At 42.1% G+C, this 16192-nt stretch overlaps 2 protein-coding genes across 2 annotated transcripts; both read right to left on the bottom strand.

Moving 5' to 3' along the window:
- Positions 1–12129: 12129 nt before the first annotated feature.
- LOC136834710 (uncharacterized) lies at positions 12130–12840 on the bottom strand. The gene is made up of 2 exons (XM_067097293.1): positions 12631–12840; positions 12130–12531 (listed from the first exon to the last, which is right to left on the bottom strand). The coding sequence occupies exons 1-2, from the start codon at positions 12838–12840 to the stop codon at positions 12130–12132; spliced, it is 612 nt and encodes a 203-aa protein (XP_066953394.1).
- Positions 12841–14016: 1176 nt separating this feature from the next.
- Positions 14017–15073, bottom strand: LOC136834709 (uncharacterized). Its single transcript, XM_067097292.1, has 3 exons — positions 14663–15073; positions 14260–14418; positions 14017–14076 (listed from the first exon to the last, which is right to left on the bottom strand). The coding sequence occupies exons 1-3, from the start codon at positions 15071–15073 to the stop codon at positions 14017–14019; spliced, it is 630 nt and encodes a 209-aa protein (XP_066953393.1).
- Between the last annotated feature and the right edge of the window lie 1119 nt (positions 15074–16192).

The raw sequence follows: 16192 nt of genomic DNA, 5'->3' as shown, positions 1-16192 counted from the left end.
AGGGCAAGTAAGATGGCGTATGGGATGTCGGAGGAGTAGTCAGGATATGGCCCGGGGCGAAGGTGGGGCCGCCGGGAGGGAAGTGGAGCTGATCAGTTCACTTGTTACTCTGAACAGCCTCGCTTTTCCGCGAGATAAGTCAGCGTCCGGGTTACAAGTGTCAAATTCCTGATTCATTTTGCGAGCAAGAAACTGGAGACAATGCCTTGCCGTTCCAGTAATGTGGAATATGCAGATAGGATGTTTATTTATGGGTCTTGCAAAAGTTCAGTTTCTAGATTACACGATTGTGAACTACACTATTATAATAAAGCAAAAAATGCGCCGAAGTTTCTTCTGCGCAACCGAGCTTTTTGTACAGCGTATAATCAAGGCCACCGAAAATAGATCTATCTTTCAGTGGTCTCGGTATAATGCTGTATGGGCCGCTGCCCATGAATCTTCAACCACAGCCCTGTGGTAGCGTGTTCTATATCACTGCCAGATGCATGATTGTGGCCAACTTTAAACTTAAATATATTAAAAATTACTGAGGCCAGAGGGCTGCAATTTGGTACGTTTGATGTTGGAGAGGGGACGATCAACATACCAATTTGCAGCCCTCTAGTCTCAGTAGTCTTTAAGATCTGAGGGCGTACTGACAGACAAAGCCGGCACAATAGTTTTCTTTTACAGAAAACTAAAAGGAAGTCGGCGATTAGGCCGATGTGAATAAAATGCCTCCAAATCAAGTGTATTCTTTTGATACTGAACAAAGGGGAAAAATGCATGCATCATCGAAATATCCTTCCTCTCCATCAATGGTATTCACTGGACTCTAGTAAAGAAAAGAAAAGAAAAGAAAAGCAAGTCTATTGGAATCTCCCCTCCATCAGAGATAGGCCTATTGATTGTACACCAATCAAAGATTTAAAACGTATTATAAAAAATCTCTCTTTTTCCATCAAGAGTATTGATCACACACCAGTCAAAGAAAAAAATGCACCTATGAAATGTTAGCATATTATGATTTATATTGTTCGTGTTGTATTAGTGGCGTTGCAATCGTTGCTTATGTCGATTTGTCTTGCATTTAGTTTTCTCTTTGGCCAGTCATGGCGCCACCTGCATGTAAACAAACCGTGTGTTCGCTGTTCCCGCCTCATTTCAGTCTAAAAATAAAATCTACCGACGATAACACAAGTGTCTCAATCAGCCCCTTCCTGGAACTCTTGTTAATAAGTGAAACTAATCCTAGAGGATCTAGAAATTAGTAAGGTCAACAGGTTATGGGCCCAGAACACATTGGGATTGATTGAAAAGTGTGATATCGTCTAGATATAAGAAAGTGCTAGCCTAAGCTTCCCTTGGAGACTGTTCCATCAACAAGTAAGAAGATGGCCGGTTATGAAGAAAGGGAAGAGACCTCCAAGAAGATTCTTCTACAGTGTGACGGGGCTAACTATTACCCGTGGTCGAAGAGGATCGAAGCAAGACTGATTGACAAGAACTGTTGGAATGCCATTGACCCTGGGTTTGGGTATCACATTCACGATAATGAGAATGAAGAAGATGCCTTGGCAGAGCTCAACCAAGAACAAGCCAGAGTCAATCGCCGAGCTCGGGGAGTCATTATCGAGGCGCTGCACAGCTCCACTCTCTACGATGTTGGTGAGTTTAAATTTGCAAAGAAAGTGTGGGACACACTCAAGGAAATGTATGGTGAATTTGGGATTATTCACACCATGTTGTTTTTCAAGGAAATGGCTAGGTTGGATAAAGTGCCATCAATGCCAATGGCAGATTACATTTCCAAGATGCATGAGTTGATTCAGAAGGTGAGAATGGGCGGCATTCCAATAAGTGACACTTGCTTTGCTGCTTTCTTGCTACTTGGGCTACCACTCAAGGAGTATGATGCTTTGTAAGATCCTTCGAGGGTGATCTGGATAAGCTCACATCAAGAAATGTGAAGAGCAAACTTGTGATGGAAGAAAGGCGACTATCATTGCACAACAGAGTGACATCAAGAAAAGAAGAACCTGTGGCATTGAAAGCAACGGCTAAACAGCATTCTAAGCAGAAGCAGAATCAGCAGCCTCAGAAGCAGGACACCTCTGGTGACAGTAAAATGAAGTGTTACACCTGTAAGGAGCCTGGACACAAGGCGAGGGAATGCCCAATCTGGAAGAAGTTCAAGGAGGAACGCACGAAGAAAGGGGATGCCAAGGCCTCTGTAGCTGAATTTGAAGAAATAGAAGCAGTACTTCTATGTGCCGAAGTGGATGCACATGCCTACATGTCAAAAATCATCGGTGGGAAAGTGGTTTCTGGACTCAGGTGCATCAGATCATATGTGCTGTGACATTAAGAAGTTCAAGAACATCGACCTGCAACGCAAGGGATCTGTGAAAATAGGTGATGGACATAGACTTTCAGTGGAAGGGATTGGGGTAATCGTGATTCAAGCCAAATGCAAGATTGTGCTTCAGGAAGTGATGTATGTCCCTAACCTATACTGCAGTCTGGTGTCTGTACAACAGATCACTGCCAAGGGTGCTTCTGTATTATTCGTGGGCGACCTAGCAAAGGCATCTAAGGGTGGCATTGAACTTTCATTGCTAGGAAAGAGGGAAGATGTACATTATGAATCTGGATTGGCCTAGTAAAGATAATGAGAGGAGCTACTGTGGCACTGCCTGCTCAGGTATCGATGCAGACCTGGCATCAAAGAATGGGTCATCTCAACTATGACGCTTTGAAGAAAATTCAGTTCTGGCTAACTTAAAGAAAGAAGAATGTGGAAAATGTGAAGCATGCATTGAGGGGAAGATGACAAGGCTGCCTTTTCCTGCAAGTTCATCAAGAGCATCTAAACCTTTGGTGTTAGTGCACACCGATGTTATGGGACCTTTTAATACCCCTTCATTTGGTGGGTCCATTTATGCTATTGTGTTCACAGATGATTACTCCAGGTATCTGACTGTAATGCCAATGAAGTCTAAGGATGAAGCATTGTCTAGACTCATTCAGTACAAGACCAGGATGGAGAATCTCACAGACCACACCCTACAGAAAATTAGATCTGACTTCGGAGGAGAATACTCTGGCAAAGAGCAGTTGGACAACTATCTGGCTGCAAACGGAATAGTGCATGAAAGGAGTGTGCCTTACTGTAAACAGCAGAACAGGAGAGCGGAACGACAAAATCGGGTACTTATGGAAATGGTGAGGACCATGTTATCTGAAGCTGGAGCTGACAAGAGACTGTGGGCTGAAGCTATATCAACTGCTGCCTACAACCGGAACAGGGCACCGAGCAGTGCCATCGATTATAAGATACCTCTGGAACTGGCAACAGGAAAGGAACTCACAAGCAGTGATTATGAACGCATGAGACCCTTCGGATGCAGAGCTCAGGCCATGAGAGAAGTCAGAAGCAAGCTTGATGGCAAGACTGTTGAGTGTGTCATGCTCGGTTATCAGGAGGATACAAAGGATGGATACAGGCTTTGGAACACAGAAACAGGAAGGGTAATAATCAGAAGGGACGTTGTATTCCATGAAGAGGTTTTCCCATGGAAGAAGAAGGAAGATTCCAGTGATCAGGGGAAGCAGAAGATGGACAATCTACAACTCTCGAGTGAGTTAGACTCCGAGGAGGAAACAGAGGAAAAACAGGAGCAGAAGGGAGACGGTCTGGACAAGGAAGGCAGTGAAGATGACGGGAATGGAGACGTAAACAATGAACAGATTCCTGCCTTGAAGAAATTCCAGTACTGCCTGAAGATGAAGAAGCTGAAGTCCAAGAAGAAGTCCCAGTCCTGCGGCGGTCCGCGAGTGCCTAAACCAAAGAAATGTCAGTGCCAAGAATGTCAAGACGACCCTGAGTGTTTAGTGGTCAAGCCAGATGAAGAGACCACTATCACTGAACCAAAGTGTGCCAAAGAGGCCTAGCTAGTCCCCAAGCAGAAAGATGGAAATATGCTATGGGAGAAGAGATTAAGAAACTGACTGAGATGAATACATGGGAGATTGTACCAAGGCCACCAACCAGAGTCATTGGGTCAACATGGAAGTTCAAACTGAAGACTGATGCTAGTGGCAGACCTACAAAGTACAAAGCCAGGTTGGTTGCACAGGGATTTGCCCAGAGATATGGCTTTGACTACATGGAAACCTACTGCGCCTGTAATCAAAAGAAAAACCATCCGGTTGATGCTCGCTGTGGGAGTGGAGAAGGAACTGATGTGTGAGCATGTCGACGTAATATCTGCCTACATCAATAGTGATATCAAGGAAGAAGTATACTTGGAGCAACCTGAGGGTTTTGATGTTGACAAGAGTAGGATGGTGTGCAAGCTGAGGAAGTGCCTTTACGGATTGAAACAATCAGGACAAGAATGGTACCATAAGATCAAGAAAATCTTTATAGACATGAAGTTCAACCCTCAGTTGGTGATCCTTGCCTATTCTATCATCAAGAAAGGAAATTGTATGTTGGACTATATGTGGATGACATTGCTGTGTGGGGGAAAGAAAGAAGATATTGATTGGTTTAAGAAAGAGTTGAGCCAACAAGTTGAAATACGAGAGCTGGGAGAAATATCTGATTTCTTATCACTGAGGATATTGCGAAAGGACGAGCATACCATAAGCATCGACCCGTGTGCTTATATAGATCAGATATTGGAGCAGCACGGGTTATCTGAATGCAGAGGAAAACACAGTCCTCTGAGTGCAAATGCATTCTCTATCAACAATGAACCAGACGCAGATGCCGATAGTCATGAATATAGAAGAGCCATAGGAATGTTGCTGTACGTTGCAAAACGGGACAAGACCTGACTTGAGTTTCGCTGTCAGTTATCTCAGTCAATTCTCGGCCAACCCAAAGAGAAAGCAGATGGCTGCAGTGAAATATCTTATAAAGTACCTAAAACACACCCGTGACTACTGCATAGTATTCAGGAAGAGTGGGAAGGAGGCATTGATTTTTTCTGATGCTGACTTTTGCCAACAACAAGGTGGACAGAAAATCGTTCAGTGGACTGGTGGTGTGTGTTGCAGGAGGACCTGTGGAGTGGAGGTGCAAGAAGCAAACTGTGGTTGCCACATCCACACAACAGGCGGAGTACATTGCTATGGCTAGCGCTACGCAAGAAGCACTATGGCTATGTGGTATTTTATGGGGAGATCGACGCAGTGATCTTTGCATGGTGCCATGCATCCTGCTGATAATACAGCAGCAATCAAACTTGCAGAGAAGGACATTGTCAACGATAATTCCAAGGGCGTGGATGTGAAGTATCACTTCAAAAGGATGTGGTGAAGAAGGGGTTGGTAAAGTTGCAATATGTGGCATCTCATGACAATCTAGCTGACCTTCTAACCAAGGGTTTGACTGGGAGGAAGACACAGGAGTTATGTGCAAGAATTGGACTTATCATTCCTTAATGACAGTCAGAGCCATGCCAAAGTTTTAATTTGTCCTTCTGATAAATTTTTTTTTTGCAGCATAGTAATCCTTTTATTAAATGTGATCGTGACAGATGTAGTCACGTTTATCCTTTTGTATTCTTTGCAGCAACAGTGTCTATTCAGTTCTTATGTTACTTGCTGCTTGTTCATATTACTCAATTTTTTTTTGCCGCTGTGTTATTCTTTATCTGCAGTTATTTTGTTTTTGGCTCTTGTGCTAATCATTGCATTTTTGCTGGTTTTGTGTCGTTGGCTATCCAATTTTTTTGAGGTGTCAGTTCTTGTAAAGTTCACTGCATTGCAATAAAATCAAGGGGAAGTGTTAGCATATTATGATTTATATTGTTCGTGTTGTATTAGTGGCGTTGCAATCGTCGCTTATGTCGATTTGTCTTGCATTTAGTTTTCTCTTTGGCCAGTCATGGCGCCACCTGCATGTAAACAAACCGTGTGTTCGCTGTTCCCGCCTCATTTCAGTCTAAAATAAAATCTACTGACGATAACACAAGTGTCTCAATCAGCCCCTTCCTGGAACTCTTGTTAATAAGTGAAACTAATCCTAGAGGATCTAGAAATTAGTAAGGTCAACATGAAAAAGCTTTCGTCTCTGTCAGATGAAAAAGAACGGGAACTTATTGAAAATTCCCTTTCTTATATCATTCCTGTCAAAGGTAGCCTACTCATACAGTAATCGAAACAGCTAAAAAAAAAAAAAAAAAAAAAAAAAAAAAAAAAACTGACATTATTCAAAGTTCAGTACCCTCCTACCTGCATTTCCCTTGTCATCATGACTACCGTGACTACAACTCATTCAGCACAGGCTTAGGCCTAGTCCTGACAACTGATTCAACAATTCCGTGACGAGGCGGCAGGACACTGCGCTAGAATTCAAAGATCACAAATAAATGTAGCCATGCAACATTTACACTACTTTCTAATCTAGATGCTTAAAGCTAATCATTAAAATTACATTACTTGAAGTCTGTTCGCAGGTGATTTACAAGTTGAAATGACTATCATGTTACAATTTTCAATAACCTGCAAGAAAAAAAACACAATTAAAAGATGCCTAATGTGCTTCATCAACCCTGCCTCCCCCACCCTATATCCCTGACTACTCCGACATTCCGTGCACCGTCTTGCCCGCTGGTAGCGTTAAACGGTTATTTCAAAAATTCACCTCGCCGACAAACGAAGCCTTAAAATGCATATATTTATAGAACATTTTCTGCTGAGAATGACTTTTTCCTTCATTTCCCAAGATATTTGCATAAACTCGTGTTACACTCTGTATATATGATAATTTTATACTTGAAGTTACACTGGTCTTAGGTTTTCATCTCTCTCTCTCTCTCTCTCTCTCTCTCTCTCTCTCTCTCTTCTCTCTCTTTCTCTAATACTTTAGAGATATAACTTTCATTTTTTTATGTAAGGAGGACATCTACATGCCACCAAAACAGTGACTAATCTTGACATATATTTTGCGTAAATCGGGATTAATCTTAATACATGCTATGAAAGAGGATGCTTTTTATTCCCGAACAGATTGCCATGTCCGGAAACATTTTTTCAGTATTCTACCTTATTAGATTTGCTATTTCATTCTTCTCTTTTAGGATGACAGTTATGTCTAATTGATGTATACAAGGCAAAAGGAGTTTGCCTTGCTGGCATGCTATGCTCTAGACTTAATGATCTTAATAAATTTTGTTAACATTGCTCATAAAGGCGAGATCAATGGTATGTTTGCAAGGATAAGAGGGATGCAGAGAAACTTTTTCAAATGACGCAGTTCCAGCCTTCATCAGAATGTGAGAAGTGAAAGCCTCGCGCATGAATATTTGAAAACCGTTTGGGTATTTTTGAAAGACCTAATTGTTCAATGAAAGTTAACATCTTTAAATCCTCAATCATAAATGATTTGTGTCAATTTTGTGAATTTGAAAGTAGACATGAAATATTCTGCATCGTGAACTAACCACTTCTCAGCTGTTGTTTCCGAAAGCAGTGATTAAGGGTCCACAATGTTTTTGTACTGATACGGGTCGCTGCTGGGTTGAGAGAGAGAGAGAGAGATAGACAGGGAGAGAGAGAGAGAGAGAGAGACATGAATAAGTACCAGAATATTATTGCACGGACGTTGAAGGCAGATGGGTTGGGAGAGACAACCAGACAGACAGACATACATACACAGACAGCTCATACGTTAAGGCCTCATTAAGGCAACCCTCACCCAACCAGGGTAACTCATTAATGAGACATTCTCTCTCTCTCCTCTCTATTATATATATATATATATATATATATATATATATATATATATATATATATATATATATATGTATATATATATACTGTATGTAATGTTTGATTTTAAATCACGAAATAGGTAAAAACGTGATGAATACACGAACAAAGTTACAGCCACGAAGGAAAAGTGAAACAATGAGATGCTAAGTACTGTACTTTCACTTTTCCTTCGTGGCTGTAACTTTGTTCATGTATATATATATATATATATATATATATATATATATATATATATATATATATATATATATATATATATATATATATATATATATGTGTGTGTGTGTGTGTGTGTGTGTGTGTGTCTGTGTCTGTGTATGTGCATCTATACATACGTTTTACACTTATCACATTTTCATATATATACACACATACACACACACACACACACATATATATATATATATATATGTATGTGTGTATGTGTGTGTGTATGTATGTATGTATGTATATATAACCTACACTTGGTTACACGTAAATAGTAATGCTCCTCAATAGTCACAAATCTCAGTCTAGGAAGAAATCTTATAGATTTTAGAAATTTTAGGTTTATGTTACTAATCTTGAGAGGAAAACACAAGACAGATAAACGATCCTCTGAGGATCTTGGGATGAAAGGTGGCAGATGTAATGTTGTGTTTACCTGAAGCTTCATATTTCTTATCATTGTAATTTTATATAGATTCCTTTCGTTCCGAGCGAAAATCTTCAGGTGAAAATTCACCATCCATATTTTCTACTTGCTTGCTGTTAAGAATAGATATATTTTTTAGATAAAGCTTTAGGTGAACCTAATGAATGTACTTTCAGTTAACCTATTATAGACTGCATGAGTTACGTAGTGTTATTGTATTTCATTGTGAAATTAGTAAAAAAAAAAAATACAATATTCTCTTTTTAAGAAATTAAGTTTTAATGTGCCTGAATGGTAATGAAATTGACGCTTTAGTTTGTTTTCAGCAATAAAGAAGATTTTGATCTACTTTACTTTAGTCTGCATATCAACTCTTGAAATTATAAACAACACTAAGTACAATCAATATTTGTTGACAATAGCAAGGAAACAATTATCATACGCATTTGAAGATGATGGATAGTAACCGCGCAATAACTCCTTGCTGCTGAGAGAAAAGGCGTTGGTGACTGGTACAATACATGTACGTGCATACGCTACCGCGGTCGAAGCAATGACAGGCAGGGCAGCCGATCGAGACTACAAAGTCTACCCCAAAGCCAAATCAAAGTCCTTCAAAAGAAGGCATCAAGGTTACCACATACAAATGGGACAAAAAAGCAGGTTAAAAAAAGAAGATAGTAACAAAGCAATGGCTTCCACGGCACCGAAGAGAAGTTCATTTATTACTCGGATTAGACGCTCATTTTCGTTACTGTAACAAATTCATAATTGCGGAATGGGCAGGAAGTTACCACAGAGAAAACGTACCGTAGGCTGATATTTATTAAACTACAAGCTCCTGTTATAAATATTAATTATCAAGTAAACAAAGAGAGATAATTGTTGATTGTAGCACATAAATAATGCAAGAAATTAATAAGAAGAAAGTATATGCTAAAATGACTTGCTTTACTTGAAAATATCACTAAAATCTAGTGTGCAAAATCACAATGTAAAGTTGAATAGTAGGTTCTTATTATTTAGGCAGTATTACGGGAAAATTCGGATGAAAAGGAAATATATCTGAATATCATTATTAGGTAATCAGAGGGACTATAGGAATACTTCAGTCAGACCATATAGGCTATATATATATATATATATATATATATATATATATATATATATATATATATATATATATATATATATATATATATATATATATATATATATATATATATATATATATATATATATATATATATATATATATATATATATATATATATATATATATATATATATATATATATATATATATATATATATATATATATATATATATATATATATATATATATATATATATATATATATATATATATATATATATATATATATATACACACATGTCACCACTGTTCTGTATGTATATATATATATATATATATATATATATATATATATATATATATATATATATATATATATATATATATATATATATATATATATATGTATATATATATGTATATATATATATATATATATATATATATATATATATATATATATATATATATATATATATATATATATATATATATATATATATATATATATATATATATATATATTATATATATATATATATATATATATATATATATATATATATATATATATATATATATATATATATATATATATATATATATATATATATATATATATATATATATATATATATATATATATATATATATATGTATATATATATGTATATATATATATATATATATATATATATATATATATATATATATATATATATATATATATATATATATATATATATATATATATATATATAGATATATATATATATATATATATATATATATATATATATATATATATATATATATATATATATATATATATATATATATATATATATATATATATATATATATATATATATATAGATATATATATATATATATATATATATATATATATATATATATATATATATATATATATATATATATATATATATATATATATATATATATATATATATATATATATATATATATATATATATATATATATATATATATATATATATATATATATATATATATATATATATATATATATATATATATATATATATATATATATATATATATATATATATATATATATATATATATATATATATATATATATATATATATATATATATATATATATATATATATATATATATATATATATATATATATATATATATATATATATATATATATATATATATATATATATATATATATATATATATATATATATACATACTACAGAGACAGTACGGACGAGACATGCACAACTGTTTGAGACTTCAAATCCCCACCTAACCGTAGGCAAAGAAGAGTAGCGGCTGATCTCATTAGTGCTAATGGTAGAAATCACAATATATGTACTCAAGGGACAGTACCGACAAACAAACAGACCGTTAGAGATTACAAACTCACACCTGATAGGTGTCAAGGGGAAGGACAGTAAAACGGATTAGTGCGGAGAAAAGTATATAGGCGTCTTAAACGTATACATGAAAATGAAATAGTTGATCCAAAGCAGTCCGTAGACCACCAACACCAACCAAGTCTATGTCGTTAATTTACCAAACAAATACCGGGATAGAAATGTGAAAAGCTATTAAAAGGAAATGAAAGCCTATTAAAAAATTTGTGTGTGACCTCTATATCGGTACCGTATATATATGATACAATAAAAGCTCACAAAACAGTGCTCCGGCAAAGCTAATTATTAGCTCAGCTGATTCGACTTCGTACAGTCTAGCAAAGTACCTGGTGGATATTCTTAACTCATTGGTTGGTACCATCTCTGGACCTAACATAAGAAAGATGTGGACCTGATAAATAAACTAAATGATATATAGATTAATAGTGCGGTATAACTATTCACGAAGATACCTAATGACGACAAAGTCTGGACGTGTACGAATGGCGTTTCTCTGTAAGGTAGTGAAAGTTGATCACCTTTTGGTCAAAGACTTCTTGTGTTCGACAAGGTCACCTTCACTCCCATAGTTACTAACTGTAAGAATGTTACTTGGTCTGTCCTCATGACAAGAAAGAACATATGAAAACACATATATGTAAAATATGTTCCTACAGTTCTATAAGAGGTGCAAAATAATGAGCAGGAGAACGAGTATTGCTAGTTTATTCAGAATACAGGCTCCTTATAAAGCGGCGTGCGGATGTCACACAGAGGAATACAATAGGATTCAGGTGACCCGAGGTCAATTACAAGTAACATAAAAGGTAAGTTAACAAGAATTGACATAACAACATTCTAACACATGTGCAAAGAAAACAGATTCAAATGAATTAGTAATAGATACATATTTACACAGGAAAAATATGGCTAATTTTGCTTGACTCAATCTCGTAGGAGCGTTATCGCAGAAAACAGGCGGTTCACCATAGAAAACCTGCTTAGCAGGGACTTTATAAATACTCCCCACAGATGTGGGTAACGTCTGATTAAACTAGGTATCTGCTGGGCCGTTGGAGAGTGCCGCGGCTCCAAAGTCAGCTGAGGGTTGCGGTGTGAGGGGAGTGGCTGGCTGTGACGCTGGCTGGGTGCTTCCGGGGGCGGCAGAGCAGCTTTCTTTTGGGGTGGCTCGGCTGCGGAGGCGACGGTTCTTACGGAGGGCACTGCGTGGTATCGTCTGCGCCATCCTCCAGCAGGGCGGGCTTGAGACAGTGGACTGACACCCAATCGTCCTTCCTGTGCAGGGCGAGGCGGAATGCTTTGGTGTTCCGCTTGAGCATGCGGAAGGACCCCTTGTCGGGCCTGGTTAGTGGAGGGCGGATGGCGTCGTTCCTGACGAAGACGTGGGTGGTGGAGGACAGGCCGGGAGGCGTGAAGGTTGCTGACCTATCGATATACGTCTGCTGGCAGGGGGTGAACTTCTCAACTATGTCACGGAGCCTCTGGACTGACGGGTTGTGGCGATCTCCCGTGACGAGTTCGCCCGGGGTTACGAGGGGCTCCCTGTAGACTTTCTCTGCTGCGGACAGATCGCCGCTGGCTCTGGGAGCGGTCTTCAGTCTGAGGAGGACCCAAGGCAGCTGGTACTTCCAATCCTCGGCAGTGCAGCGGGCCACGAGGGACGCCTTCAGGGATCTGTGGAATCTCTCCACCAGTCCGTTGGCTGCGGGGTTGTAGGCGGTGGTGGTGTGGTGAGAGGTCCCCAGCAGGCGTGCCAGGGTGGACCACAGCTCGGTAGTTATGTGGTCCGAGACACCGAACCGGCTGATCCAGCTGGAGAGGAGGGCCTCGGCGCACACACTGGTGGTAGCTTCCTGCATGGGTGTCGCTTCAGGCCACGTGGTTGAGTGGTCGATGATCATCAGGAGGTATCTGGCCCCACCTGATGGGGGAAGGGGGCCTACAACGTCGACATGGATGTGTCCAAACCGCCTCCCCTGCTGGGGAAACTTGCCTATCCCTGTCTCGGTGTGATGCCCTATCTTGCTGGTTTGGCACTGGATGCACTGTCTTGCTCAGGCCGTCACGTCCTTCTGCTTACCGTGCCAGACGAACTTCTCTGCCAGCAGCTTGGCCATCGTCCTGCCGGAGGGGTGGGACAGCCTGTGGATGACATCGAACACCAGACGGCGGCGGGAGGTGGGTACCAGAAGGCGAGGTTGGCCGGTGCTAATGTCACACAGCAGTGTTGGCCCCCCGGGGGTGAGGGACACGTCCTTCCACTTGAGGGACGTGATGGCGGTGTGGTAGGCTGGAGTCTCTGGGTCGGTGGTCTGCTCCCGGGCGAGGTCTTCATAGTTGATCCCAAGTTGCACCATGTTGAGGTCGATCCTGGAGAGGGCGTCTGCTACAGGGTTCTTCCTGCCGGGGAGGTACTTGATTGTGCAGGTGAACTACGCGATGGCCACGAGATGCCGCTGCTGCCTGGAAGACCATGCGTCCCCCTGCTTAGTGAAGGCGTGGACCAGCGGCTGGTGGTCCGTCCAGATTGTGAAGGGCGTACCCTCCAGGAGGAACTTGAAGTGACATACCGCCTGATACACTGCGCAGAGTTCCATGTCGAAGGTGCTGTAGTGGGACTCTGCAGGGCTGAACTTTTTGCTGAAGAAAGCGATGGGCTGTGGGGCTCCGGCGATGATCTGCTCCAGGACGGCCTCAAAGGCGACGTTGCTGGCATCTGTCGTCAGCTAAAGGGGGCGCTGGGGTCCTGGTGGGCCAAGATGGTTGCCTCGGCGAGGGCGGCCTTCATTAGGGAGAAGGCCTGCTGCTGGTCGGGTCCCCAGACTGAGGAGTTCGGGTGGCCCTTCAGAATCTCCGTCAGGGGGGCCATGGTGTGTGCCACCCCGGGGATGAACCTTCTGTAGTAGTTGACCATCCCGAGGAATTCTTGTACGGCCTTGACGGAGGTAGGGGCGGGGAACCTGGTGACGGCTGCGACCTTTGATGCGAGTGGACAGACGCCCTCCTGGGATATCTCATGGCCCAGGAAGTCAGCTTTTTCGACGCCGCAGGTGCATTTACTGAACCTGACGACGAGGTCATTCTCCTGCAGGAGCTGCAGGACCTTTCAGATGTGTCGCAGGTGCTCTTTGGGGGATCTGGAAAAAATTAGAATATCGTCTATGTAACAGACGCAGAAGTTCAGTCCCCCAGGATGCTGTCCATCAGCCTCTGGAAGGTTGCCCCTGCGTTCCTCAGGACGAAGGTGGAGAAGGCGAACACGTAGAACTCGAAGGGCGTGATGATGGCGATTTTGGGGATGTCCTTGGAGCAACTGGTACCTGGAAGTAGGATTTTAAAAGTTCTAGTTTAGAGAATATCTTGGCCCCGTGAAAGGAGGCCGTGAGATCTTGCTTGTTTGGTAGTGGGTAGTGATCTGGTTCAGTTGCGAGGTTGAGCCGCCTGTAGTCGCTGCAGGGTCTCCAGGAGCTGTCCGGTTTCTACACCATGTGAAGGGGAGAGGCCCACGGGCTGGAGGCCTTCTTGCATATGTCCATTCACTCTATTTGGCGAAAGCGTTCTTGGCCTCCTGAAGGCGCCGAGGGGGAAGCCTCCGGAACTTTGCGTGCATTAGGGCCCTTCGTCTTAATGTGGTGGTAGATTCTGTGCTTTGCCGGGGCCCCAGGTACCTGGAGCAGTTCGGGCTTGAAAACGTCAGGGAACTCCTTCAGCAGCTGGGTATACTGGTGTGGGGCGATGGAGCAGATGGTGGGCGCTGGGGCCCGTCGCCAGGGGAAGGGACTGGCGGGAGTCGGTGTCCAATAGACGCTTGCGACCGATGTCGACTGCCAGCCCAAAGTGGGAGAGGAAATCCGCAGCCTGGAGGGGGGTCCTCACGTCCGTGACAATGAAGTTCCACGTGCACCTCCAGCCGAGGATGGAGATCGACAGGAGCCTGGTGCCGTAAGAGAGGATGAGGGACCCGTTGGCGGCTGTCAGGAAGGCAGCCGAGTCTGGCGGGCGTTTGCGGTCTTCTCTGGATGGCAGGAACACTGACTGAATGGCCCCAGTGTCGACCAACATCATCCTACCGGAGACAGTGTCGCGGACGTAGAAGCCCAATGGTTTAGGGCTCCTGGGTTCCTCTGCTGCCATGGTGGCCTGTTCTGTTGGCTGCCGCCTCCCCGTTTTTTGGAGTGGTGAAAGAGCAGGGTGGGTGGCAGTTCCAGGCATCCTTGCCATGCCACTGGTGGTAGTAGCAAGGCCCTGGTGGATGTTTCTTGTGGTGGTATGCTGGCCACCTCCTGGTGATGGAGCTTATCTCCTCTGCATTATTCTCCGGTTAGAGGGGGCTGATGGGGTGTGCAGGCGTGGATGCCCGCTTCACTGCCCTTGTGGAGTCCGTCAACCACTGCGCCGTCCTGATCAGGTCCTCGGGCGGCAGTGTGTAAGGCTCAAGGATGTGGGTTAGAACCTCCGGGAGGAGCTGACGGAGGAAGTTCTCCCTTGATAGGCTAATCTCTGACTGCCAGGAGGTTCTGGTCATGCCGAGGGTTGTTGACGAGGTCAGGGGCGTGGGCGGCCCTCTCGGAGACCGGCAGGGAGCAGGTCTCGACGAGAGAGGTTTTCAGATGCTGGTAGGTGATGAGGCGTGCGGCAGATACCCACAGGACAAGCTTCCTGTAGACCTCCTCCAGGAGGGCGTTGATCACGGCGTCTGCTTGCAACACCCCGTCGGTAAGTCCCTCCAGCCTGAACTGCTCCTCGATCCTGTAGAGCCATGATGATGGGTTGCTGTGTGTGAAGGGCGGCAGCTTTATGGTGAAGGTGGACTTAGTCTGTTCTGTCAGGGCGGGCAGCGCGTGGGGAGCGGGTAGCGGTGTGGAGGAGTGTGCGAGCCTTGGCGTGGGGGAGGGCGTGGGCGGGTTCTGCACGAGGGAGACATCTGAGTCCACGAAGTTCGCGGTTAACTGTATGTGGGAGGGAATGTCCACGTCCATACTCACTATTGCCCTCGTACTTGGAGTGGGTTACTCGTGTCAACACACACTTGGGAGAGCGCGCCGTGTGGGTCCGCTAATGACGCTGGTGATCTGCTGACGAGAGTCAGCAGGCCCAAACACTTTGTTAAAAGCGCCATGTTTAGGCCGTTAGGGGCATGGGGTAGTTCATGGAGCCAAGACTAGGTCGCTTTATGAGTCTGCTAATGGCTCCGGGAACCACTCCAGGGGTCACCACTATAAGAGGTTCAAAGTAATGAGCAGGAGAATGAGT

The sequence above is a fragment of the Macrobrachium rosenbergii genome, chromosome 54 (assembly GCF_040412425.1).
Source record: "Macrobrachium rosenbergii isolate ZJJX-2024 chromosome 54, ASM4041242v1, whole genome shotgun sequence".
In the NCBI taxonomy this organism is placed as follows: Eukaryota; Metazoa; Arthropoda; class Malacostraca; order Decapoda; family Palaemonidae; genus Macrobrachium; species Macrobrachium rosenbergii.
Note: the sequence above shows the minus strand (reverse complement) of the source record. Positions and strands in the feature narration are given on the sequence as shown.